At 52.2% G+C, this 25,479-nt stretch overlaps 2 protein-coding genes across 17 annotated transcripts in view; one reads left to right on the top strand and one right to left on the bottom strand.

Annotated features, from left to right (window-relative positions):
• Positions 1-25,479, top strand: part of AOPEP (aminopeptidase O (putative)) — a 429,169-nt gene that overhangs the window by 367,350 nt on the left and 36,340 nt on the right. Inside the window, exons 16-17 of one of the 4 annotated variants that reach the window (XR_010109118.1) lie at positions 21,362-21,494; positions 21,737-22,165. The exons of 2 other annotated variants lie outside the window; for them this stretch is intronic. The gene's annotated coding sequence lies outside the window, so the exon portion shown is untranslated. The remainder of the gene's footprint in view (positions 1-21,361; positions 21,495-21,736; positions 22,166-25,479) is intronic. One more of the 4 variants, XR_010109119.1, reaches the window with a different exon arrangement.
• The window catches only part of FANCC (FA complementation group C), a 218,486-nt gene continuing 204,361 nt past the window's right edge, over positions 11,355-25,479 (bottom strand). For 6 of the 13 annotated variants that reach the window (XM_008963516.5, XM_063594314.1, XM_008963517.4 and 3 more), the window contains 3 exons: positions 23,729-23,903; positions 19,325-19,528; positions 11,355-14,114 (listed from right to left, as the gene is read on the bottom strand). In XM_008963516.5, coding sequence (XP_008961764.2) covers positions 13,971-14,114; positions 19,325-19,528; positions 23,729-23,903 — 523 coding nt within the window. In that variant the 3' untranslated portion in view covers positions 11,355-13,970. The other 7 variants (XM_008963519.5, XM_063594315.1, XM_055117856.1 and 4 more) reach the window with 3 other exon arrangements.

Here is a 25,479-nt window from a genome sequence, read left to right as displayed (position 1 = left end):
ATTCAGGCATCGTGGGAGTCTGGTGGTATGATTTTTCTTTCTCCACAAGGTTTAGGGTATAGACAGAAGCTGGGCACTGAGCTTCCTTGGCACTGTCCATGGGGCAGAATGTTTGAAAATGCCTGGAGAAGGCTGTAGGAACGGGTGCAGCCATGGGCCCTGTGCCAAGCTGGGCTGAGCCTGAGTGCACCTGAACACACCCACAGTCTCCTCTGCCTGGCTCCAGGGGGCAGCACAAATTCTGGCCTGTTTGGGGTGAAGTGGGGCTCTACCATGGATCTCATTAGAAGCTCTGGACTGGGAGGCCTTGGTCTCCAGAACTCTCTTTTCTTGTCCCAGTGACTGATTCCAGAACGTTCTTAGGATTTGCTCTCTGTCACATGCCTTTGCGTGGGACTGTATAGCTGGCTGTGCCATCGTGGAGGATGGCTCGGAACTTGACTGTTATGTTTGAATAAATACACGACCGTGGCTTCCTGTGGAGACTTAGAATGAACGATGCTTTCTCTCTGTGTGCTGCTGCCTTTTTTTTTTTTCCTTTCTTTTTTTTTTTTTGACAGTTTCACTCTTGTTGCGCAGGCTGGAATGCAATGGCACGATCTCTGTACACTGCAACCTCCGCCTCCCGGGTTCAAGCGATTCTCCTGCCCCAGCCTCCCGAGTAGCTGGGATTACAGGCTCCTGCCACCATGCCCAGCTAATTTTGTATTTTTAGTGGAGATGGGGTTTCACCACGTTGGTCAGGCTGGTCTTGAACTCCCGACCTCAGGTGATCCACCTGCCTCGGCCTCCCAAAGTGCCGGGATTATAGGCGTGAACCACTGTACCCGGCCTCTCTCTCTCTCTCTCTGCGCTTTCTAAGTGTGTTTGGCTTTCACTGAGGCAGAGCCAGGAAGGACCGTGGGAGTACTGGCCGCGCTGCCCTGCGAGGCTCCCACTCCCACTGTGTGCAGATGCTTGGCACCTGGAGCTCTCAAGAGCTGCGGGTGGCTCACCGGCCCAGTGGTTTGGGATGACCTTGCTTTTCCAAAAAGTGAAAGCCATGCTTTATCTTCTTTAGAAACCACTAAAGCAAAGCTGAACTGCTGAATAGGTGGGGTTCTGCACAAAGACCACTAATCCCCTGGCTCCTGTGAGTGACCGGGTCTTGTGACTTGCTTTGACCACCGGGGATCTGGCCAGTGGGTGGCATAAATTTGGTGGACCTCATCAGAACCGGACATTGCTGTCACGGATTTGACTGAGGTCCTGCCAGGAGTCGGCCTTTGCTGCCTCCAGACCTGGGGGCACCCTGCCCGTGCTGGGGCTGCCCCTGGAGGTGAGGGAGGGAGGAAGCCGGAGAGCAGCTCCGCCACTCTGTCCAGGCAGGAGGCTCCCCGAGGCTCTGCGACTGCCCTCGCCGGCATCCTTCACCCGTGCCTCAGCTGACTCTGAATGGGTTCTGCTAGCTGCTCCTCTGGCATCTCCTAAGAGACTCGAGAGAACCTCCACCCAGGGCCTGGCAGAGAGGCCTCTAGATTCCAGCCTGAGAGCAAACCGGGGTCTCGGGGTCAGTAGGAGACAGATGTGACCAGTACTCTTCCATTTTTAAGTGAGGTATCACATCAGAAACTAGCTCAGATCAAAGGGCGTGTGACGACTGAGGCTAAAACGCTCACTGCCTTAGCCCAGCCATAGCGCCTTCGGAGAGCAGGGGTGTCTGCACAGGACACAGTAGTTTTGGATGAAGACGGGCTGTCTGGAAGAGCAGGATGTGGGTGTGCTGGGGAACCTGAGTTCCCACTGTGGATTCATCTGCCAAGTGGCAGGGTTTGAACGCAGGTCCACATGGCTCAGAGCTTTCCTCCACGCCACAATGCCTCCCCAGCTGTGGGCCCTTCGTTGACATCTGCTGAAGCCTCCATGTCCAGGCACTCCTGGGGACACTGTCTTGTCACACTCAGCAGCCAAGACTTAAGAGGCCCCCCTGGGCCTTCACTCCTAATCCAGTCTGATGGAAGGGCAGGCTGGGTGGGGGCACGGGCTGCTTTGGAAAGCATGGAAACCTGAACTTGAATCCGCCAGTTAAGTGCTGTTTCCCAGCCTCAGCTCAGCAGCTCCCCGCGGCCGACCCATGGGTGGGACCTGTCACAGGTTCTCAATCAGATGTGAAGATATTAGCTCCCCCCACCCTGCAACAGGCTGTAAGAAACTGATAGGAACAACCTTCTTTACCAACAAGCCAGCGCCTCCACTGAACAGACGGACCCAGGACTGGAGGGTCCCCACAAGACACATCAGCTCCCTGTCTAGGTAGAAGCCAAGAAACACCTGCTCACACGGGGCTTTCTTAGGCTCTAAAATGACTTGCAGATGCCATGGGATGGGGGAGCCCCATGGCTATGCCCTGAGGCTGCGTGGGGCTGAATGGCACTGAAGGGCCACTGAGGGGCTGGAGGGCAGAGGCCGCAACACGCCACCCTGGCCCCTGTGGCCTGCAGCCACTAGCAACGTCACAGGGCCATCTGTCCCCCGAGTGGTAGGTACGAACAGTTAACTGGGTTTGCCAGGTTTAATAAAAGATCAGGGAGAGGCAGCAAGTTAATGGGTTAATTGCCACTGTCCTCCAGGAGAACAAACGGATGCCGGGTCCAGTCCTTCCCCGAGGCCGCGGAGATGCCAGTGTTTCAGCCCGCAGGAGCCGGGCAGCCCAGTGCAGGGCACTTGTCCAGAGGCCAGCACGTTTTAAACCATGTCCCCTGCTGCCGCCTCCGGCTGTCTGAACACAGGCTGCGCCAACCTGTGGCTGGGCCCGGGCCCAGGGCCTGCTGCGGGAGGGGAGGTAGCCAGGGCATCTGAGGGTGACCCCAGCCCAGAGGGCCCCCCCTCGAAGGGAGGAAGCAGCAGTGACCACACCCTGCACTTGGTCGCCTGCAGGCCTCGCCAGCACCCTGGGGCCGGCCTAGAAAGGCAGCCCCTGCCTCCCTGCTGGGGTTGAGGGGACAGGAGGACCTCCCCAGCCCGGGGCTCTGGACCACAGCCAGGGGATAAGGGCAGGGAATTCTGGCTGGACAAAGGCAAAAAGTGGGGCGAGGGAGGATACAGGAAAGAAACACCAGGGAAGATGGTCAGGTCCCAGCTCAGCTTCCTTTTGAGGATTAAAGGATTTTAAAGCATTTATGTTTATTGGAATTTCAAACCAAAATATTGAAATAATAGCCTCCATGCTAGGCAAGGTGACCTTGCCTGCAGCATGGAGGGAGGCCAGCCACACCCAAGACAGCCCTGACGGAAAACCTGCCCTCAATGACAAAGAGGGGTCCAGGGAGGCTGCGGCTTCCCTCCACCTCGATTCAGCCTGCAACAGCCGGTGGCCGGGCCTGGGGGAGGCCGAGGGGAGGGACCTGTGCCGCAGTGACCTCACCAAAGGCAGCTGTGACCCACAGAGCAGCTGAAAGCAAGGCCAAGGGCCGCTTTCAAGGGACAGTTTGTTTAGAGTTTCAAGTTCTAGACCAAGCACGTCCTTGTTCTATAGATGGGGCCAGTGGAGGACTTGTGTGGGTCATGGGTGGGGGTGAGGGGAGGTGCTGGCAGGGAAGGAGGGCTCCTTGGCAAGGCAGTCCCACCCGGCAAGGGGCCACAGTCTGCCCTGGGAGGCTCCTTCCAAGCAGAACTCTGGGTGCGCAGGGCCCACCACACCCCATTCCCCAGAATAAGCGGGGTGCTGCCTGGCACTTTGTCAGGGGTTGACATTAAAGTGTGGTGGCTCTTTGGTTGGTTAGTGCCTTGGGCTGAGCCACTGCAGGCTCACTCTGTGCAGGGCCCAGCCATGACAGTCACTCTGTATAGGGGCACGGAGACGGTGGCCACCCAAGAGGTTTGGGGGGGGCTGGAGGTTGAAAGGGCTGCCTGGACCTCCCAGGGTCGTTCCCAGCACCCGTGGGACAGTGACCTTGGCCTTGCTGCTTGGGCTCTGGAGATTTACAAGGTGGAAGTGAGGAGAGGCCAGTTGTGACTATTCAGTGGCAGGGTTTTATAGATCTCTTCCCACCCTCCCTGCTGTCTGGGAGACTGATCACCCGATAGGCATTCCTGTTCCAGTTGGATAACCAGACGGTGTGAGAAAGGCCGGCAGCCGAGCCTGGGGTGGAAGGAAACCACCGTAAAGCCACAGATGTCCCAAGACCAACTTGGCATGTGTGCATGTGCGCACCCCACCCCAGCAGCCCCCATGGGAGGCCCAGCCTGAGAAGCCACTCTTGGGGCTGGGGGTGGGAAAAGGGGGTTGATGCCCCGTGGTTCTCACATAGATCCAGAAGAGAAGAAAGGCTGAGAGCTTCGGTCACCAGGCTGTGGCCTGAGAGAGTTGCTGATGGCACCAAAAGCCTGTTCAAGGCTGTGTGTGTGTGCCACACACACACACACACACACACTAGTAGGGAGAGGCAGTGCAGGGCTAAATGCAGAAATGCAGAGAAAGACCTCTGACCACAGAGTTCTGTCTAGTCCCAACAGCTTACAAGGAACCAGACCGGTCCCTGCGGTGTTTGTTGAGATAAAACAAGGTCAGGGTTTGGCTTCTCAGCCCCAGGACTTAAAGGGAGTGGGCCCAGGGGGAGCTGCTGTAAAGACCAGAGCCTCCCACCCCCGCCTGGGCCCACCCAGCATCTGGCTGCTCTGCCACCCCTACCTGACCCTTGCAGTCGCTGAGTGGGGCCTGGGGGCGGGCTTGGGGCTGCTCCCAGGGGGACTGTCCATTCTGAGTCTCCCATAGGCTCCCCACCTGGGAGAGGAGTGCCCAGCTCTGATCCTGCCTGGGGCCGCCTGCCCAGACAGCTCATCTGTGGCTTTGTCTGGGGCACAGAGGCGACTGGGTGTGCACCCTGTGGTTTCCATTTTCTTAAGCTTTCTTTGTGCTCCTTCTGCCTGTAATTTCTTTCAGCCTGGGCCTTTGTGGAATCTGTCCGCCACTTTAAAGCACAGCCGAGGAGGTGCTTTTGCCAGCGGGGTGTGGGTGGGGTGCTGAAGCTGCCCATGGTCAGACCCTGACTCACTGCCAAGAGTCCTGAGTTCCAGAAAGTTCCTTTCTGCTCTCATAGTCCTCCCTTGCCACAACGAGGTCTGAGAACAGAAGTGCGTGTCCTGACGACTGGATTGGACGCTCATGGCGAGCTCTGAAAGGCAGGAGTCAAGGAAGCCCTCTGTGGCTAAGACACTACACTCTTCACCCATGATCCCTGAGGTTTCTGCATTCTCACCCTATGATTTAAGTCCCCAGGGACTTCAGCTGCAGTTATGTTTAGGGAGGGAGGCTCAGGAAGAACATGAATTATGGCATAACTCAGAGATGAGGCCGGAGTCCGTTTCAGTGATTGCTGATGGAATGGAACAAGTGTGCGTTTATGTTGGGTTGTAAAGAAAACACAGATAATTTACGGGGAAGGAGCTATAGTTTGATGATTGTATCTGCTTTACTAAGTTAAAAGCTGTGGAGGAAGTGACTGCAGAAACTTGGTTTTAGCACAGCTGAGGCAGAGGACTTGCGTACAGGAGGAAAGCCATGATGAGCACAGGGCCCTGGCAGATGGAGGATGGGTCTTTGGAAAGCTGGGTCATGGCCCAACAAATGTCAGGGCACATGCGTCCAGTCATAGTAAGTAGACTTTTTCTAGAAAATTCTGTCCAATGGTAGAACATAAGTCCTGTGAATAAGAAACAAAAGCACCACCACGCTGACTACGGTGCAAGGATCAGAGATGGCGCTGTCTCCTTTTAAAGTTACAGATGGTGCCTGGCCTCCTTCCCTTCAGGGCAGCGTTTAACAGCAGCCCTCTCTTAGAGCAAACAAGAGTCTTCCTTTGCATACTTGATAACAACTTATTTTTCTCATAGATCACACATGCAAACAAATATAGGTAATATGTAAACAAAAAGTAAGTTTTCTCTGCCTTTTCAGCTAGTCTCTTCCCCAAGTCACTATAATGAAGTTGATTACCGTCTCCACCCTGGCGCCGGCAAGCACGTGTGCAGGCCCTGCTTTATACACGGAGGGTGGCACAGTGTTCACACGGGTCTAGATTGGCACGTACACAACGCTCGCTTCTCTGTGTCGATGGCTGCATTGCATGGACGCGCTGTAACTCGAGAGGCAGTGACACCCCACCTTCTGTGGGCTTCGTTCAAGTCCCAGCCCTGCTAGATGGCCTCAGTGTAGCCTTGGGCACATTATTCGGCCTCTGTGTTTGCATTTCCTCCTCTGTAAGCTTCAGCTGACTTTGTCGGGTCAGTGTGTGTGAAGTGGACAGCAGGCCCGGGCTCGAGGGTAAGAGTGTGCACTTGCTTGCACGCAGGCTTTTCCTTTTTTTCTCTCGTTCCTCTCTCTCTCCCCCACCCCTTTCTTGCTCTTCTCCTTTCTCTCCCTTTCCTCCCTCTCTGTTTCCTTTCATTTATATCTTTGTGTGAACCTCTGAGTTGCCCCAGTGGTTGTTGGCTGTCGCATCCTGCACACGCACAGGCGCCGGCATATCCACGGGGAAAGCCCTAGATGTGCGCACTAGTGTGGATCCCTGTGGTCTGCAGTGGAGGGAGTGGGGTCAGGAGAACTGGGTGTCTGCTCCTTGGAGAAAGGATATATAATCTTTTTCGATCTTAGTGCTTTTATTACAGCAGAATACACATAAGATTGACCAGTATAACCATGTGTCAGGACCCAGCTCAGCAGCCTCGGTGTCTTCATTGTTGTGCAGCTCACCACGATCCGCCTGCAGAACTTTTTCATCTTCCCCAGTGAAATGGGACCCATTCAACACTCGCGCCCCACTTCCCCTCCCCCAGGTCCCTGGGAAGCACCATGCAGCTTCCTGTCTTTTGAGGCTTGCCTGTTTTAGGGAGCTCATATGAGAGGATTCATAAAATCTTTGTCCTTTATGTCTGGCTGATTTCATTTAACATAAAGTCTTCCAGGTTCCTCCATGCTGTGGCGTGCTCAGGATCTCTGCCTCTTTTTTTTCTTTTTTTTTTTTTTTTTGAGACAGAGTCTCACTCTGCTGCCCAAGTGGAGTGCAGTGGCACGATCTTGGCTCACTGCAGCCTCTGCCTCCTGGGTTCAAGCAATTCTCCTGCCTCAGCCTCCCGAGTAGCTGGGATTACAGGTGTGCACCACCATGCCCAGCTAATTTTTGTATTTTTAGTAGAGACGGGGTTTCACCATGTTGGCCAGGCTGGTCTTGAACTCCTGACCTCGTGATCCGCCTGCCTGGGCCTCCCGAAGTGTAGGATCTCTGCCTTCTAAGGTTGAGGACCATCCTGCCATACACACAGACCGCGTTTCCTTTCTGCACTGGCTTGGCTGCTGGCTGATGCAGCTGTCTGCCTCTTGGCTGTCCAGGAGAGTGCTGCCAGGAACATGGCATCCAGGATTTCCTCAGCTGTTACTTTGCATTCTTTTGGGTAAACATCTAGAGGCAGAATGGATAGATCAGAGTTCTAGGTTACCATACTGTTTCCAGAGTCAATTTTCTATTTTGATTTTTTTCACCCTATCTTATGGTGCTGATAAATTTGGATGTTTGACAGGCTGTCCTCCGAAAAGGTGGTACCAGTTTCCTGTCCCTTCCTCTGCCTGTTCCGCACTCTGTCATCAGCATGGGGAGCATCAGCCTTGAGTGTTTCCCAAGCTGCCGTGGAGATGGTTGGGAGCACCTGGGCTTCTGCCACGCTGTGGAAAAGCCCCTGCCGTCCCGTTCCCTGTGTCGTGTGTGTCCCTGCCCGTGCGTCTCAAGCTGGCAGTTGTTTCCTTACTGATGTGTAGAAGAGCTTTAGAAGTTAGGAAATTCACTCTTTTCATATGCTGCAAATACTTCTTCCCTCAGTTTACCATGTGTATTGAGATACTTTGGTGAGTTTGCTTTTGATTTCTGTATGGCCAGTTTTACCCGCCTTTTCTCCTGTGGTTTCTTGCTTTTGCGTTGGGCATGGAAAGGGTTCCCTGTGGCAGACACAGCCAAGGGAGATGCGTGGGGGGTCCCCACGGCCTGGCCTGAAAGGAGGCATGGAAGTCCGCAGGGATGCGCTGGAGCCTTGGGTCCCGCCCCCACTTCGCGAGATCGGCATCCTCGCAGCTCCCCTTCCTCCCTCCAAAGGACTGGAGAGTCTGCCCTGAGGCAGTGACCTGCACGCAGGGGTGTGGGTGGGCCGGGAGGGAGTGGCCGGGGCTGGACAGGGTGTGACCATCTGCAAACCACTGAGGAACAAAGAAGTTCTAAATGAAAGACCAGAAAATGCTTTCTGCATTTTGGGAGGAGGGAAGCTTCAATTTTATAAGCTAAATCCTTATTTATCTAAGTAAGTAATACAGCATCTCCCCAGAGTGGCTGCAGCCTCCTTGCCTCTCCCAAGCAGGGGAACTGCTAGAGGCTTCTCGGAACACACAGATCCCAGAACGAGCCATGCTCCAGATGCCGACGCTGGGAAAGGCAGAGGGCTGGGGAGCTTATTCTGTAACAGTTTTACTCCTGATACCATCTTTTCCCCGTTGATGGCAATGTCTTTATCTTATACTAAATTCTGTACATGTACATGTGATTTACTCGGCGGGAGATGATGTCTGAAACCTAGGCAGTGAGTAGCGGGGAGTGACAGAGGGCCAGCTTCCCGGCTTCCTGACGGGCTGGATGTGGAGGTGGGAGAAAGGGAGGGGTCAAGAGTGGCTTCAGAACTCGCCCTGAGTCCCTGGCAGGATGGAATGGCCATCGGCAACATGGGGAGCTGGTGGGTGCGGGAGGTGGGTGGGGCAGGTGGGCCCGCCTGGGATGTGGTAAGCAGAGAGGGTCTTCACACCGCCAGTGGTGATGCCCAACAGGCGGCGGGCTCTCCGGGCCGGCGATCCAGGGGCAGGTGTGGCCCCTCTGCCTAGAGATGCCATGTGAAGCCACGGGCAGGACAGGGTCCAGCCTCTAGGTGGAGTCCAAGGGCGCCCACCAGGAGGGGGTCAGGAGAAGAGGAGGAGCATGTGAGCTGGGAGGAGGTCGGCCCATGAGGCCTGAGAGCTGGCCGCTGGCTGCAGCCATGGGGGCCCTTTCAGCCCCACCCATGTTTCCCTTCATGAGAACCTCACACCAAAGTATGTGTCAGTGCGTGGTACGCTTCATGACGCTTCACTTTCAGAGCTTGCCTGGCTGTTCATGAACGTTTACTGTCCATATGAATGTTGGAATCAGGTTGTCTATTCGCTGTGTCTACAACCTTTAGTGTCTGTGTCCAGGATGTCGTTCCAGAGGGAGAGGCCAGCAGTTACAGCAGTACCCTCGGTTGGAAGGGGATTGGGCAATGTCTGGAGAAAGTTTTGTCACCACTGGTGGAAGGGGTGCACCGGCACCTAGTGGTGGAGGCCAGGATGCTGCCAACACCCTGCAGTGCACAGGACACCCCCACAACAGGGAGGCATCTGGTCCAAAGTGCTCATGGTGCTGCATTTAAGAAACCCAGATTTAGGTGCCTACAAAACGTCTCACCTCTGCCTGTTCTTCTGGTGCTGGCTGCTGGGCTGTTTCATGGGACGCAACCTTCTAAAATGCTCTGGCATAGGCTAAAGTATAGATGCTGTAATGAGCTGGAGACATTTTTATTGTCTCCATTTGCCCAGTGTTTGGCCCCTTCCTGTAGTTGGCTGATGCCTTTGGTGGTATCCAAGGTACCCAATAACGTTAAAGAAGCTGAAGCCAGATGCGTGCTTTCCTAGCATCCCTGGCAGGCCTTTGACCCAGGCTCCTCCATCTGATGCACCTGGGCAGGGGTGCGGAAAGGAGTGGGCACAAGGGCCTTTCTCCCGGCTGGAGTGGGGTCCGGAAGGGCTGGGCAGCACGACTGGCCTTGCCAGAGCATCTGAAGCAAGGCTGGGACTGCTGCTGGCTGGCTCACACCAGGCCTCGTCAGCCCAATACCTTTTTCATCAGTTCCCCTTTACTTTCAGCATTCAGTGCACGTTTCTGTTGCTTGCAACCAAAAGTCCTGGGTGAACAAATTCCCTGCCCAGAACAGCAAGTGCAGTAAGACACCATGACAGGAGCGGGAGGGAAGGCCTTTGCTATGAGCTCTCCGTTACCAGTTTGGGCTTGAGGGGTGTGATTTGGACCCATGGTATAAACAAATTGTGGAACTGGATTTTAGGAGGAGGCTTGAAGACATGTTATGTACTTACTGTATCTTAATTTTTGTTCTTTGGTTGTAAAATGGCTTAGCGATGATTAATGACTTAGGATTTTTGGACAAAATCTACGGATTTCCCAACATTTGGCAGAGGGAAGAACTTTAGCACCCGAGCCCCCGGGCTGGGGGAGGTGGTCCTGGGCTGGAAACAGAGGAAGAAAAAGGCGAGGGGAGAAGCACGGGGAACTGTTTCTCTTCTTCCTTGGAAAGCAAAAAAATTTTGGATTCCTTGTTGAATAAGGAGAACATTCCTCACATTTGCTCCCACTGTGCAAATCCTCCAGTGCATCCGCCGTCCTCTGGGCAGCGTAAGGCCAGGCTCGGTTTTGACTTCCCAGCATTTCGGGTGGATTCACTCTGCCAGGCTCACCAAGGTCCCTTCTTCTCTGGCTTCTCTGTCAAGGCCCTGTTCGTAACTTCTCCACTTCAACAGAAAACTCGGCTTCCTCCCATCCACTGGACTAGCTCCCATTTCTGTCCTAGCACCTTGTCCCACCACTTAGACACCAGGCAGGACAGGGTGAAGAACAAACCACGAAACCCTGCCAACCATGCCTGCTCCAGTGAGAGGCTCCTCAGGAGTGTCTTAGCATTTCCTGTCTGCTCCCTCAGGCGCCCTCCTGACCCCGAGAGGGGCCCTAGTGTCCCATAGCCGGAAGCATGGGGAGTGCTGGAAACCCCACTGGAGTGGGGGTCCTGGGGGTGGCCACGGTGCTGCTCGCCTTGGCCGCATCACTCATGCCTCCCAGAGGGGCCTGTGGGGCTGGAGGAGGGGACAGCAGCCTGTGAAGCAACGGAGAGAGCAAGAGTGGGTGGGCTATGCTGGTGGGACGAGGCCTTCAGCTTCAGGGATCAGGGAAGAGACAGAACAATTCAAGTGAGGCTTATGGTCAAGCCTGGCTTAGAGAAAAAACAGATATGAAACGCATGTAACCTGATTTTAGCAGGCCCTGCCAGATGCCTGCCCTTGTCCTCCTGCTTCCTCCTTGGTGACAGGACCCTCAGTTTTTAGGTATTTAGTAGCAAGGTTCCCAGGCCCAGAGGCTAAGCCATCCTCGGTCTCTTCCAGGGCACATCTAGGTTTCCTGAGGCCCGAAGCTTCCACTGTCTGGGGCCATCGGGGGAGCTTTTTCCTGAGAGAAGGATTGTAATATTTAATGGATACAACATTAGGTGCAAACTGAAGTTTTATTTAGAATGAAAAAATAAAATAGACAACAAATTACAGATTTTAAAGCTAAAAAATTCCACAGATGTCACGGAGTCCAGGGGAATAACAGCCTGGTTGGAGGGGCGCTCTCCGCCTCTTCTGTATTTTTGGCTCTCTCTGAGGGTAGTGGTTTTACCAGCATGCTTTATCAAAAACTAAACTATCAGGGAGAGTCTAGAAAAACTCCTGCTACAGTAAGGTCAGATTCCGGACCCTGTCGCACCTCTGAAGACCTCGGTCCAGCTCCTTCCAGGGTGGCTTCACGCCTTGGCATCCCTGCCTCCCTGCGGCTGCCCCTGTGCCCAGGCCCCGCCAACGCCGTCAAGGCCCCCTCGGCCACGCCGCGTCCCCGCCCAGCATCTCGGATGCCATTCCTTCCCGGTGGCACCTGCCCAGGCTTTGCCGAAATCGAAGGCAACAGGAGGGGGAGGTGGGCTTAAGAGTGCCTGCCCGGCCGCCACCTGTCTTGGAGGTGGAGGGAATGGCTGAGGGGTGGCTCCCCCAGCTCCCCACCTTTGAACATCTCTCAGGCTGGGAAAGGGCAAAGGGCCACATGAAGCCAGCAGGCACTTCAGTGCCACGTCCCCAGAGGGACAGTCCTCCCACCCAGGAACCCCTGGCTGCCCAAAAAGCACCACCGGCAAGGCCGCCTCCACCGCGCCCGCGAGAGGACTCGGCAGCTGTGAAGGAACTGGGAGATTCTGCAGATGGGCCGAGGTCAGGGCTTCCAGGCTAGGAAGAAGTCTTCCAGATGCCTAGCTTCACCAGTCCCAGGAGAAGGAAGGAAGGGGCATGGGCAGAGGCCTGGCAGGGGAGGAGGAAGAGGCCAACCCTGTACACAGGACCACAGGACAGGGTGGAGGACTGTCCCAGGAGTCCCTCCACAACAGGAGGCCTGGTCCCAGTGGCCCCTCTCTCTAGGGGTTCCCTGCTGCCACCATGTCCACAGAGGAGTCACAGCTTCCATGGCCCAGCCACAAGTTCTGGCTCAAAGTCAGAACAGGAGAGAGGCCCTCAACTCCAGTGAAGCATGCAGCACCTTTTTCAACCCCAACACCTCTGACGAAGCGTGTTTGTTATATGAAGGCAAGGATCATGATGGCACGAAGCGTGTTATATGAAAGCAATGATCATGATGGCAGCTGCCACCAAAATACTTTACCAGCACACCCTTCTGACTGCAGCATTTCTCAGAAGAAAGGCTCAGGTGAAAAGTTCCTGGAATTTTCCAGATCTTCAGGTGGATCTATTAGCATTGCCACATACCAAAATAAGGAATTTCCCTAAAGGTTAACTTCTAATCCAGCAAAACTTTGCTCATACCTCAAAACGGAGCCAAGACTCAGACTAATACACACAAATCAAAATGGACAAAAGCAAGTCTTGACTCACTTGACAAACAGAATAGACACAAAAGAATGTACAACCAATACAATTCCAGAATGTCCCTGAAAGGAAAAAGCACCCTGTACTGACATGAAATAAATGTTAACCTTGAGATTACACTAACAATGCCTTTTTTTAAGAGATGGTCTCGCTCTGTTGCCCAGGCTGGAGTGCAGTGTCACGATCTCGGCTCACTACAACTCCTACCTCCCGGGTTCAAGAGATCCTCATGCCTCAGCCTCCTGAATAGCTGGGATTACAGATGCATGCCATTGCACCCCGATAATTTTTGCATTTTTAGTAGAGATAGGGTATTGCCATGTTAGCCAGGCAGTCTGGAACTCCTGGGCTGAAGTAATCCCCCTGCCTTGGCCTCCCAAAGTGCTGGGATCACAGGTGTGAGCCACTGCACCCAGCCAGGCCAATTCTTTATCAGGAATTTCCAATTCCCATTTCCATTTAACAAGAGAACTAACTGAATTAATCCTGCCTTCTAATGTTTCTGGAACACATCCTCTACCTTCGCCTGCCGGCTCCTCTGATGTCCCAAGGGCCTTTTGGTAGCAGTTAGCATCATTCAGCAAATACAGAGTGGAAAGAGTGTGCCGGAGGCCCGGGCTTGGGTGTGCTGTCTGCTCCTGTGGCCTGTCAGGCAGGTCCAGGGAGACACAAGGGAAGCCTGAGGGACCCTGACTCCCCTTGAAGAATTTCTCCATACAGCAAGACAGTGGCTTTATCCCAGATCCCTGACTCCTAAAAAGAGTCTAAAAAGAGCTAAGTTCTCTCTAAATTCTTTAATGGTTCATGACCAAGTTCTTGGTTCTAAGACTTTGAATTTTTAAATAATAGATGTGCAGCTTGACTTGGGTAAAAACTAGAAACCTGTTCTCCCACCCAAGCCTTTGCTTTAGTAATTATCAAGCTGACGGTCTGGCCGGGCGGGCACCAGGAGTGCCGAAGGCTCACTTGAGTCATTAGTGAACATGTCTGACTGAGTCTGGGCTAAGGGACCTGGCTCTGCATTTTGTAAAATAGATACTAGCAGATCGTCCCAAGATGTGTACAGCTCATTCTCACAGCCCAACGAGGGCACTTACTCCACAAATGCGTGGCCACAGGTCATCACCTGTCCTGTGGCCCTGGCGAGCCTGATCCCTCATGCCGGGCACCCACACGGCCTGCGTGCCTTCTACACTTGAGTTCGCAGCTCTTTAAGGAGCTCTCGGGCCAGTTTTTCTGATCTAGGGCTTTCAATGCCAAGACGATTCCATCTGTACAAGGTCTGGTCAAGAAAGCCAATGATCTCGTGAGTTATCTCAGCAGTGTGAGCCATCTGCAATCAGGACAGAAGAGAAGGCAAATTAAAACACTTTCCAGACAGATTTGTCCTTTGTCCAGGGACGGACCATAACCACCCAGTCCCTGAAAGAAGCCCTATCCAGCATTTCCATCAGTTCCAAAGTAAAGCATCAGGGGCTCTTGTTTGCAAGGTGATTAGCACAGCAAGTCTGTCTCCAAGGCTGGCTACACAGTGAGCGGTGCCATTTCCTAACGAGCCTCCTCGCATTGAGCTCAGCTGCCAACAGCCTTAGACTCATAAAGGCCACAAACAAGCGCTGCTTGCAGTCAGAAGTGCTTCTCAGAATGCCAGTCACAAGTTGTGGGATGATCCACTGTGGGGAACAAAGGCAAATGAGCATGCTGTGGCTTGACTTTCTGCAAAAGGCTCACACGAACATGATAATTGGAAAATACCACCTGTTTTCACAGAAACAGCCCCTGGCATCCCTGGGCTAGCAACCGGACCTACTTGCTTTTTAATAGGCCTCTAAGGTTTTAACACCTGATTCTTGCGGGAGAGCAAGAGACACAGCCTCAAGGCATTCGTACTTGTTGGTGCCTGTAAGTATTTTCCTAAAAACTTCGGTTAAGAAAAAAGGGAAGGGTGAGAATCTTACAATTTAGTTGTGTGGGGAATTTATGGTTTTTTAAGCACAAGCAGTATTAAGAAGGCTTAAGTTTTTCAAAGAGTAACCGATATATTCACTTAGTGTGTGTCAGTTTATACAGAACCCGCAAATGTTTAATTAGCCAGAGCAGCCCAAGGTCAGCTTCCTCTGGAAGGGTTGGGCCGTTCTGGGAGGGTGAACAACTGCCTTGGTTTTCCCAGGACTATTCTGGTTTTACTGCCTCAGGTCCGACAGCCCAGGACACCCTTCAGAACTGGGCCTTCCACCTCCTGACCACCACTAAAGGGAGCCTCTTGTCGCATGCGCACTGTGTGAATGGCAGCGTGGGGACGCAAAGCTAAGAGTAAACGACGTGGTGTGGACCATGACGTTCGCTCTCCTCGGCCCCAGCTGGCAGCACACAGGGCCTGCAGCCGGCCTGCAACGAGCCCGCCAGGGTCAGTGCAGCCAGCACGGGGGCTCCGGCTGTAGCCCAGGCACGTGCCAGTGAGTCCCTGGGCGTCTGTATTGCTATCACTTGGTTTTTACTCAGAAATGACAGGCACATAGTGCTGATGGCCTTCGGTAGATGCAGCCTGTCCTTCATTAAGGAAACAATGTGAGCCTGCTGTGGACCCCTTTCAGAGTTAATATACCACCCAGACCCTGAGCGGGAGGACTGTCCCCCGCTCAGGGGCTGGCCATGCCCATGCTGATGGGCTTGGCCATGTCTGAAGAAAGGCCGAGTTGTCATTACAAATCCAACCTTGCATCTTCCTTACACACCAACACTCCTGGGTGGGCCCCTTCCCAGCTCTCTAGTCACATGCAAAAATTCGCAGCCCTGCAGCCGCCTGGAAAACCTGCCTCCCTGCTGGCCTTGGCTGGTGCACCGAGTGGGTTCAATTCATTTTGAGTTCAACGACTACAGAATTGAACTCTGCATCTCGGAATCTAGCTAACTTTTGCTGTTGTTGCTGTGGCCCAGCAGCAGGAGGCAGGAGAGGGAGAAGTGTGAATCCAGGACAGGACAGGAGGTGGAGCCCCAGGGGTGGACTCCACGCAGTCCTCTGCTCTGTGCCGGCCTCCTGCAGGCACAAGTGAGGGAGCAAGTGGACGGCTGGGGCAAGGCAGAGGAGTGCCTGGCGAGAGGCCAGGAGCCAGAGAGGCAGGAGAACCGCAGGGACGTTGGGCAGGGCCTCGTGGATGGCGTTCTGGGGAAAATCGGAGGGCCGAGGTCAGAGAAGAGGATTCCGGGACAGCCGAGGAGTGGGCCTCCAGGTGCCTGGAGAAGAGCCCACTGCGCAGAGCTCACCGCAGAGGCCACACAGGAAGCAGGCTGTGGGCAGATGGGGCTGCAGGACCAGTGCGTCCTTTAGGTCAGATGGAGCCACTCGCTCAAGCCATCTCCAAGAGGGTGCAAGGGCTCTGAAGAGAGATAGTGGCCTTTGCCTTGAGCTGGCACTGCTCTCCAAATCTGGATGCCAAGATAGAGGGCAGAGCCTGGGACCAGCCGGGAGGTGGCTGCGCTCGTGCTAGGTCCTGAGGGTGGAGAGACCCAAGCTGCAGGAGGGAAAGGCCGTCCCACCAAAGCAACCATCTGGCCACCACCTGCTCGTGGGCCAAGCAGACCCGGCTCTTTCCAAGGTGCTGTTGGCAGAGGAACTGACAAAGGCTAGGAGAGGCAGGGGTGGTGGGAGGGATCCTTCCCCAGAGGCCCTCCCTGCCACGCGGCCACCGCAGCGAAGGCTTCTCACTAGGAAGACTGATGTGTCAATAAAGATGGTTTCAAAACATCCGAAAGGACAGCCCCCAGGAGGCGCTTTCACCACGATGGGTGCCCAGATGGCCAGCATCCGTCCCTGACAGAGTCAGTGCATGAGCGCCACACTGGCGTCTGCTCTGGGAATGAGCTTCTGCTGTGTGTGTCTTCTCTGTGGCGGAACTGACTTGGGGGATGTGATGACAAAGCACTGGGGCCCTCTGTGCTCCTGAGGGTTCCCGTGTGGATCCGCAGCAGGGGCTGAACCACGTGTCAGGAGGGACTGCCCAGCACAGGACGCAGGCTGACCCTTGCAGCATCTGGCTTACTCCCAGCAGTGTCTCTGGGCCCAGTCTTGAGGGCGATCTGCTTTGAATGTGGACTGAAAGTTTCCTCCGAGTAGATGGAAACGTGGTATCAGGATAACTGAAGCAGAGACCTGGGTGTCTCTAAGGTGCTTGCTCTGGGTGATTTTCTCTCACACCCTGTGGGCAGGGCTGGAGCCACCAAACTCCCATGCTGACCCCTGCTGCTAAGCCTTCTCCACTCACACGGGCCACAGGGTTGGGGAGGAAGTGCCTGAGCTGGAATTGTCCTTGTCACAGGGCAGGGCTGACCATCTCCCCACTGCCCCTCCCCAGCCCCCCATAAGCACCTTCCCACTGTTTCTGTGAGTTCGACTTTTTAGATCCCACCCATAGGTAAGAGCATGCATTTGTCTCTCACGTCTGGCTTATTTCGCTCAGTGTAAAGCCCTCTAGGTTGGGCCGCATTGTTGCAGGTGTGCATTTTATAAGAGTACACAATAGATTCTCGAAAGTATTCTCGTTGTGCTGGGGCCGGGCCCAAAGAGGTGGCACCTGGCATGTGGCAGCCAGTCGTCTTTAGCCCTGGGCCGCCCTCATGACTCGGATCCGTCTTAGCTGAGACACCAGCACCTGGGAGGCACAGCCTGGGCCCGCTCCACAGGACTGTCCTACCAGGATGGAGACAATCTCCTGGCCCTGGTTCTTGGCAGGTGGGTCATGTTACGGGGACTTTCTGTACATGGACATTCACGTTTCAGTCAGGCCCGGCCTGGACGGGAGCAGGAGGGGCCTCTGGGGACTGGGAATATTCCTCTCTTGAGTTGGCTGCTGGCTGCACAGGTGTTGCTGGTTTGTGAAATTCATCAAGCTGTGTATTTTCTGTATGTATACGTCAACAAAAGTACAAATAAAATAAAAAATAAAACTCCCAGAGCCAGCATGCTGGTGCTTTTTCTGAGATGAGTATTTTTTTAAATCGTGGTAAAATATACATAAAATGTGCTATTTTACCCATTTGTGTAATTTGGTGGCATGCAGTATGTTTACAGTGTTGCACAGCCATCAGCACCAGCCGTCTCCTGCCCCTTTCCATGATCCCCACACTGACTCCCCACCCTCCGCCCTGGGAAACTCTGGCACTTCCTCTCCCTGGACTTGACTCTTCCAGGTGCCTCACCTAAGTGACTCACACAACATCCTCGTTTCTGGCTTATTTCAACAGCACAGTGTCTTCCAGGTTCATTCATGTTGTAGCACTGTCAGAACCTCTTTCCATCTTCAGGCTGAACAGTACTCTCTCGTGGGTACAGATCACACGGTGCATTGCTTGTCCCTCTACAGGCGTTTGGGCCATCTCTGCCTGCTGGCTGCTGAGAATAGTGCTGCCCTGAGCACTGGGCCAGATGGCCCTCCAGCCCCTGCTTTCGGCTCTCTGGGTTATAGACCTAGGAGAACTGCCTGCCACATGGTAATTCCAAGTTTGGCTGTTTGAGGAACCACCCCATTCTTCTCCACAGTAGCTGCACGACATTAACGTCCCCACCGGGAGGCATATGAGTGTTCCGGTTCCCGCGCATCCTCACGGGCGTTTCTTTTCTCTCCTTGCTGACAGCCATCCTGATGGCTGTACAGTGCATCTCGCTGCACTTTGCCTTTCCCTGACCACTCATGCCCTTTCTGTGAGCATCTCCCCACATGCCTACTGGCCATTTGTACATCTTCTTTGGAGAAATGTCTGTTCAAGTCCTTCGCCCATTTTTGAATTGGGTTGTTTATCTTTTTGTTGTTGAGTTATAAGAATTCCTTATGTATTCTGAATACTAAACTCTAATCATATGTATTATTTCCAGATATTTTTCTCCCATTCTGTGAATTGTGTTTTCACTTTCTTGACAGTATCATTTGATGCATAAAAGCTTTTAATTTTCATAAAGTCCAATTTATCTATTGTTTTCTTTCATTGCTGCCTTTGGTATCATATCCAAGAAATCATTGCCAAATCTAATGTCACAAAGAGTGCTCACTTTTGACTTGGACCGTTTTTTTACCCCTCAAGTCAAGTGGGCTTCAGGAAGGATTTCTTTGTAATAAACCAATTTTTTAAAGATTAACAGAATTCTTTGCACTGTTGCAGTGAATAGCATTGTGGTTGCTTTGTGAGCCCATTCTCATCGTGGCCTTATTTCTTTCCATGAGGAGGAGGAGAGCAGCACACTGCGATGGAAAGAAATGTATGTAGGGGGACAGGAGACCTGGCTTCTACTGCAGGCTTTGGCAGCAAGCCATGGGCCCAGGAGATGGCATCTCCTGTCTCTGAGCCTCTGTTTTCTCTTCTATGACATAAAGGTGCTGGAAGGGGCAGGCTCTGGGGTCCATCCCAGCTGTCAACCTCCTTGACCATTTATCCGTGCTGGGCAGCATCCTGGTACACACACTGTGCAGAGGCCAGACCCTCGGACAGGTAACCCACCTCTCGCCTGGAGCAGAAATGAGTACTAGGATGCTGGACCACAGGGAGACTTACCAGGGTGATGACATCCCAGGCGATCGTGTGGCCTCCAGGAGCCCAGAGCAGGAAGTTGAGGAGAAGGTGCCTGATCAGCTGTTGTGCAGGAGCTCTGAGGTCTGTGTCTGTGCCCTGTCCTGCTACCGTCTGCAGGTCCTGGGCTGAGAGGCTGCTGCTTCTGGACATTGCCAGGAGGTGGCCCAGCACGGCCTTCACCTGGACCTGGGCAATAGTATTTCACAGGGGAGAGGTTAGGAAGAGGCAGGACAGACATACTTCTAGGATTTATTTATTTGCTTTGAAACAACCCCCAGAAATGGGTAAGCACTGGCCCCTGAGAGAGGGAGCTAGGCAGCGGCCGAGTTTACACTCGATTTCACACAAACCCAAATGGGCGGAATGGAAATTTCTTGACTTTCTTTCGTCTTGCTCACCAAGCAGTCAGGGCACCATGCCAGGAACTGACCTTTTTTTGTATAAAAGGAAACAGAGAAAAGTTCTCAACAGAATGTAGTCAGATTTTTATATTGTGGGAAAAAGAACAAAAGGCTCCTTGAAGACTCGCCTATCACAGCCACAAATCAATTAAAGCCCCACGCAGTCAGACCTCCGCCGAGCCAGTGTTCCCATGCGAATGCAGGCTTGCCTTTGCTTCTTGCTATATTGGGGGTCAGGGCGGGGGGTCGGGGGGAACACACACACATGCACGCACGTGTACACAAGCACGGTCATACACACATGCATGCACACACAAGAACACATTTGTTTTGTTTTAGATGCCGGAACAATCTGTTCATACGTGTTTAATGCTCAAGCAGAGGTCACAAGTCTGTGGAACCCACATAATAATGGTACTTATAAGTCTGCAGGTTGTTTTTGCATAAAAAATATTTACTCCATGCTGAGATGTTTCTGCTTGCTACAAGAATGGTACACCCAGTTGTGACTTGGAAAACAAAGCAAAGCAAAAACCGAAAGCCCATAGCTCCAAATGCCACATGGAACTCGTGAACAGCTATGTTCCATCACTTCTGAAAGAATACTTAGGCCTATTCTGAGAATTCCCATGACTGATTTTATGGATTTTGTGTGAGGCGTTTTTTTTCCCTGGAAGTCAAGGCCTCATTCAATGAAGTCTGTCATAAACTCCAGTACACTGGGTGTGTTGTGTGAGCTCCTCTGACCACAATACAAGACCGTGAGAAACTGCACCATCGGGCTCTTCCACGGGGAGCGGCAGCGCTCCAGCAGGGCAGGCCTCGCTCTCCCCACCTCGCCCCTCAGCCAGCCCAGCCTGCCGGGTCTGATGGTGTCTACGGGAGCCCAAGGCCATTCTGCCATCTAACTGGGTCTGCAAAAATGTCAGGGTTTAGGAGGCTATGCCTTTATATCTGTTTTTTCTCTTGACCCACAACCGACTTTCTGCCCTTGTCCAATAATCCCTAAGATGGGGTCTATCTTCCTTTATGTCTGGCCCAGACTGTCTTTCCCTTCAGAGGCCGTCCATGCTCATGGGCTTCCACTTGAACACCAATAACTAACTTTAAACATGTCCTAAGTTTTTCAGGAGAAAGATAAAAGCTTTCTTTTCTTTTTAAAGTATTTATTTTTTTATCCTGCATTATAAAAACATATATGCTTACTATGGAAAATTTGAAAAGAGAAAAAGAAAAACCATTAAAATGATCTATAACTCTACCATCCAAAAAGACTCACTGTTAATAATTCGGTTTATATACTTCTTGTCTTTTTTCTACGCACTGAGACCATACCACTCACTACACATAATGCCTTGTATCTTTCATTTTTCTCTCCATAATGTACTATAAGCAGTTCAGTTCACTGTATCTATAGAACATGCTCTTCAAGACCTTTTTTTTTTTTTTGGAGACAGAGCCTTGCTCTGTCACCCAGGCTGGAATGCAGTGGTGCAATCTCTACTCACTGCAACCTCTGCCTCCTGGGCTCAAGCGATCCTTCCATCTCAGCCTCCCGAGTAGCTGGGACTATAGGCACACATTACCACACCTGGCTAATTTCTTTATTCTTTTGTAGAGACAGGGGTCTATGTTGCCCGGGCTGGTCTCAAGAACTCATGGATTCAAGTGATACGGCCACCTCGGCCTTCCAAAGTGCTGGGATTACAGGCATGAAACACCACACCCATCCAAGAGCATGATTTTTCATGGTATGTAACAGAATGCTATTCCATGGTTAGGATATACCACAATTTATTTGGCCAGTAGCCTTACTATTGAAAGTTCAGGCCATTTCCCATTGTTGTATTTATGAACAATGCTGTGCTGAATATTCTTATACATAAGCCTTTGCATGGATCTCTATTCCCCAGGGTAATTCCTAGAAGTGGAACCACAGGGTTAAAGGGTATAAACCCTTGCCTGATTTTTTTTTTTTCCTTTTTTTCTCTAGGCATCATTGTACCTTACTGATTCTTAAGGGTATCTGAATGACTTTTTTAAATTTTGTTGTGATCTGATTCAGTTGGCAAAAGATGAACTCTGGCTGCTGGTGGAAAGGGTAGCTTGCCCATGAGTGGGACAGGCCTTCTCACAGGCAGGACACATCCTGGGCGGGGACACGCTTGCTCTTTGCACCCATGTTCTTCACCTCAAGGACGTCCACAGAGGCAGTGACGCCAGGCCCAGCACACGATGCGGGGATACGCCACCAGCTGATTTAATTGTGCCTTTTTAAGTAAATGCACAAATGCACAGATACTGCTAATTTCAATTCAATCGCATACGAATCATGCTTTCTAACACAGTTCACAGTTTGTCTCTCAAGCCTCCCAACAGACCATCAAGGGATTAAAGCTCACAAAACCCAGGAAAACAAGAGGTACGTATCATTCATTAAACTAAAATCCCCTTCCCAGGACGCCACATACACCAATGCCTCAGGCAGGCACCAGCGAGGAAGGGGCTCTGGAGTCACCAACATGAGCACTGGATTGAACTGCCAGGCAGATGGGCACCTGTGACAGAATGGGGGGAAGGGAAATGGATGCCTGCCACTGCCCCACTCACATTGAGCCAATACGTTCTCATCCAAAATCCTAGGCATCCTCTGAGGGAGAATTACGCAAGGGTTTTATTTTTTCATAAAAAAGGACCAAGTTAGCTAGTAGAAGATGTGCCAATGTAGAACTTTCTAGAAATTAAGTGTTATTGAATAATTTATTTATTTATACTTCAAAAGTGATCCTCTGTCAGTAACCTTTTGACTGTGATGGAATTGAACACATATCTACCAACTTAGCTTATTCAGAATCAAATAAGACAGAATATAAAAGGGCTTTAAAAACCATATGTGCCCCGTACATCTTATTACTGTTAAAAACATCAACCAGGATTTTCCTTAATTAGTTTAACGTGATCTTTTAAAGGGGAAGAAATAAAAAGCTTTCTTTTTAATCAGACAGCAATCCTCAAATACATACGTGGGTTATGATAATTTTTTCACAAAGCTTTATTTCTGATCCAAAATAAATTATCACCAAATTTCAACTTTTTAAAATCTAAAACTATTTTTCTTTCCTATGCCATGCAAGCCTTTAAACAAAATACGCAGACATCTTTATTAGTCTGTGTGTTTTCAAACAACAGAAAATGCCAAAGCCAAGAGAGGCAGTGCTCCATCCAAAATGAGCCTTGTCCTCTTTAACTACTAAGATCAGCATAGAGCACTGGCAGTTGAAGTTTTAAGAACCTAGCAAATCAATGCTTGCAAGGGAGGTGCCAATGCCTTTAATCAAAGCATTGCTTCCTGTAATTATTATATTCCACATAAAATAACAACTGTCTTTGCCACAGACAGTTATCCAGTCCCATACTTAGCTGCTCTGTTATTTAGGAAATGACCAACTTCTTTTTCAGAAGCAAAGTGGTTAATATCATGTGATTACTTTAGTAAGAGATGTAAATAAAGCCAGTAATGTGAGGATCTGTTGACTGATCCAAGAAAGGAGACAGTCAAGATGGAAGCAAGCCCTGGCCGGGCTGCTGGGGAGTGAGACAGGGCCCTGGCTGTGGCCAGGCTCTGCGGCCGGCACACCCCTCAGAAGAGCCCGCCTCTGCAGGGCACGCCTTGGAGGACGCGACCCTGGGGCAGATATGGCAGCTGAGCAATAACAGATCAAATGACCTTGGGGAAGAAGGGTCTTTGTTTTGCAGGAGAATGGGCTGGCAGCGTCTCGTCTCTGGCCACCTCGGTGGGGACAGGAGAACGCCTCTGACCACAAGGCTGGAGATCACCATGCCTGCAGGTTGCCATGACATATACCATCTGTGGGCAGAGCTCAGGTGTCATGGAAGCCAAGCCCACAACAGAGCCCCTCTCTGCAAGCTCCTCTCAGCCCCCCAGAGCCCACCCCAAACACATGCAGTGGGGCCTGCTACCCACCATAGTCTGTGCTCTCTGCTGCCTCCCGTCACGGGGGCCGTAGTAGAAGGCCAAGAGCCACAGCAGGGCCGTGGGGGGTTCGGCTGCCGACATCAGTAATTGCTCTGCCACCATCTCAGCCCATCCTCCGAAGTGAATGAACAGGAACCAGCTCTCAAAGGGACCTCCGCGGGACCTGGAACAGAGGCAGAACACATGGCAGCTGACAACCTGAATTCTTCTTCCTTTGGGTTTTTAAAGCAACTTTAACGTTTGCCAACGGTTGGCTTAAATTGTACTTATCCACTGAAGTGCAACCTGCAAGGAATACAATTTAGATTCAGAAAGCCTGTCCAAACGCCACTCTGCACCATCACAGGACATCGAAAGAGTGCCTCTCAGGACCCCCGTGAGGCCTGAGGCCTTTGGACATCAGAGTCTTTAATCCAGGTACGTTCAGTGAGGACAGGCACTGAGGAAGGAAGACTGCGGCCATGACCAACAGGAATGTGGCAGGATGTGGCGGCACACCTCCCTGCCTTCTGAGATGCGGAGAAAGAGGTGGAGGGTAGGACGCAGGCAGAAACATGGGCTGTTTCCCTTCTGACAAGACGCAAAGTTCGGGTGGATATTTCAGCAACTACGAATTTTAATGAGCTGCTGTCATCATGGGTGCGTCAATGCCAGAAACTTGAAGTGTTTGTGAAGCTATCCCCTCGCCACACTGGCAAATGGGAGTTGCAATACTTGTTTTAAGGGTAGAATTTGCTTGAGATAAGGGCCTACTAATTGTGTGCAGTGCCGGTCTCAGCAGGTGAACATCTCCCTTGGAGAGGATGGAACAGACCAGCCTGAGATCACATTAGATGAGAACATTCCTTCTGGACTGGGGCAGTGGCTGGAACAGGAGTGTTCCTGGCCCCTTTGTTGGATCTGCCTGCATGTTCCTCTGCCTGGCCCATGGAATTCCCAAGCTCTAAGCACTGTCCTCGCCTCCCTGGTCACTGCTGTCCTGCTCCAGTCCTCCCTGAGAACAAGTGGTTAAATGTTCTACATTTGAGCAACAGAGACATGTCCCTCTTTCCCAGGACATGGTCAGAGCTGATGCTCTGGAGGCCACGTTGGCTGTGGGCTGGGTTAGGCTGTACCAGAGTGAGGAGGGGAGTCTGCCATGCCTCTTCCCTGCAGGCACCATGTCAGGGTAGACAGATGCACAGAGCAATGAGGCTCCCTCACGCTCCCAGCTCCCAGGTTGGCAGCGTGACTGGATCAGGATCAGAGACCGGCCTGGTCCTTCCCTCTGTCTTCCACCAGTAGCTGAATGCACAAGCAGTCCCATGTGGCCACCTGAAAGGTATCTCATGGCTCCAAGGTCTGGATTGAAGTGGGAGCCCCACGAGGTCTAAGTCCTGCTCTGCAGCACCACATGCGCCCTTTCTGGTTGCTGTTTTATTCCAGTCTTCACGCATTTGACATCACACATTCTGAGTGATGGTGGAGAGGGTGGGTAGAGAGAAGAGAAAAACACCCAGGGCACCCACTGCACAACATTTCTCAATCACAGGATGGGCTGTTTATGCCACCTGCATCTACGTCCTGTCCCCGAGTTAAGATTCTTCAAGGTCCAGCTCTGTGTAACACCAGGACAACCAGGGAGGGTGTGGGGGGGGGCCAACTGGCCACTGCAGGCTATTCATGTGGCCAACCCCGCAGCCTCCATTGGCTGCAGGCCTTTTTTGTCTGGTCTCTGTCGGTAAGAATCATGGTGAGGA

Source organism: Pan paniscus, chromosome 11, assembly GCF_029289425.2.
Source record: "Pan paniscus chromosome 11, NHGRI_mPanPan1-v2.0_pri, whole genome shotgun sequence".
NCBI lineage: Eukaryota > Metazoa > Chordata > Mammalia > Primates > Hominidae > Pan > Pan paniscus.
Note: the sequence above shows the minus strand (reverse complement) of the source record. Positions and strands in the feature narration are given on the sequence as shown.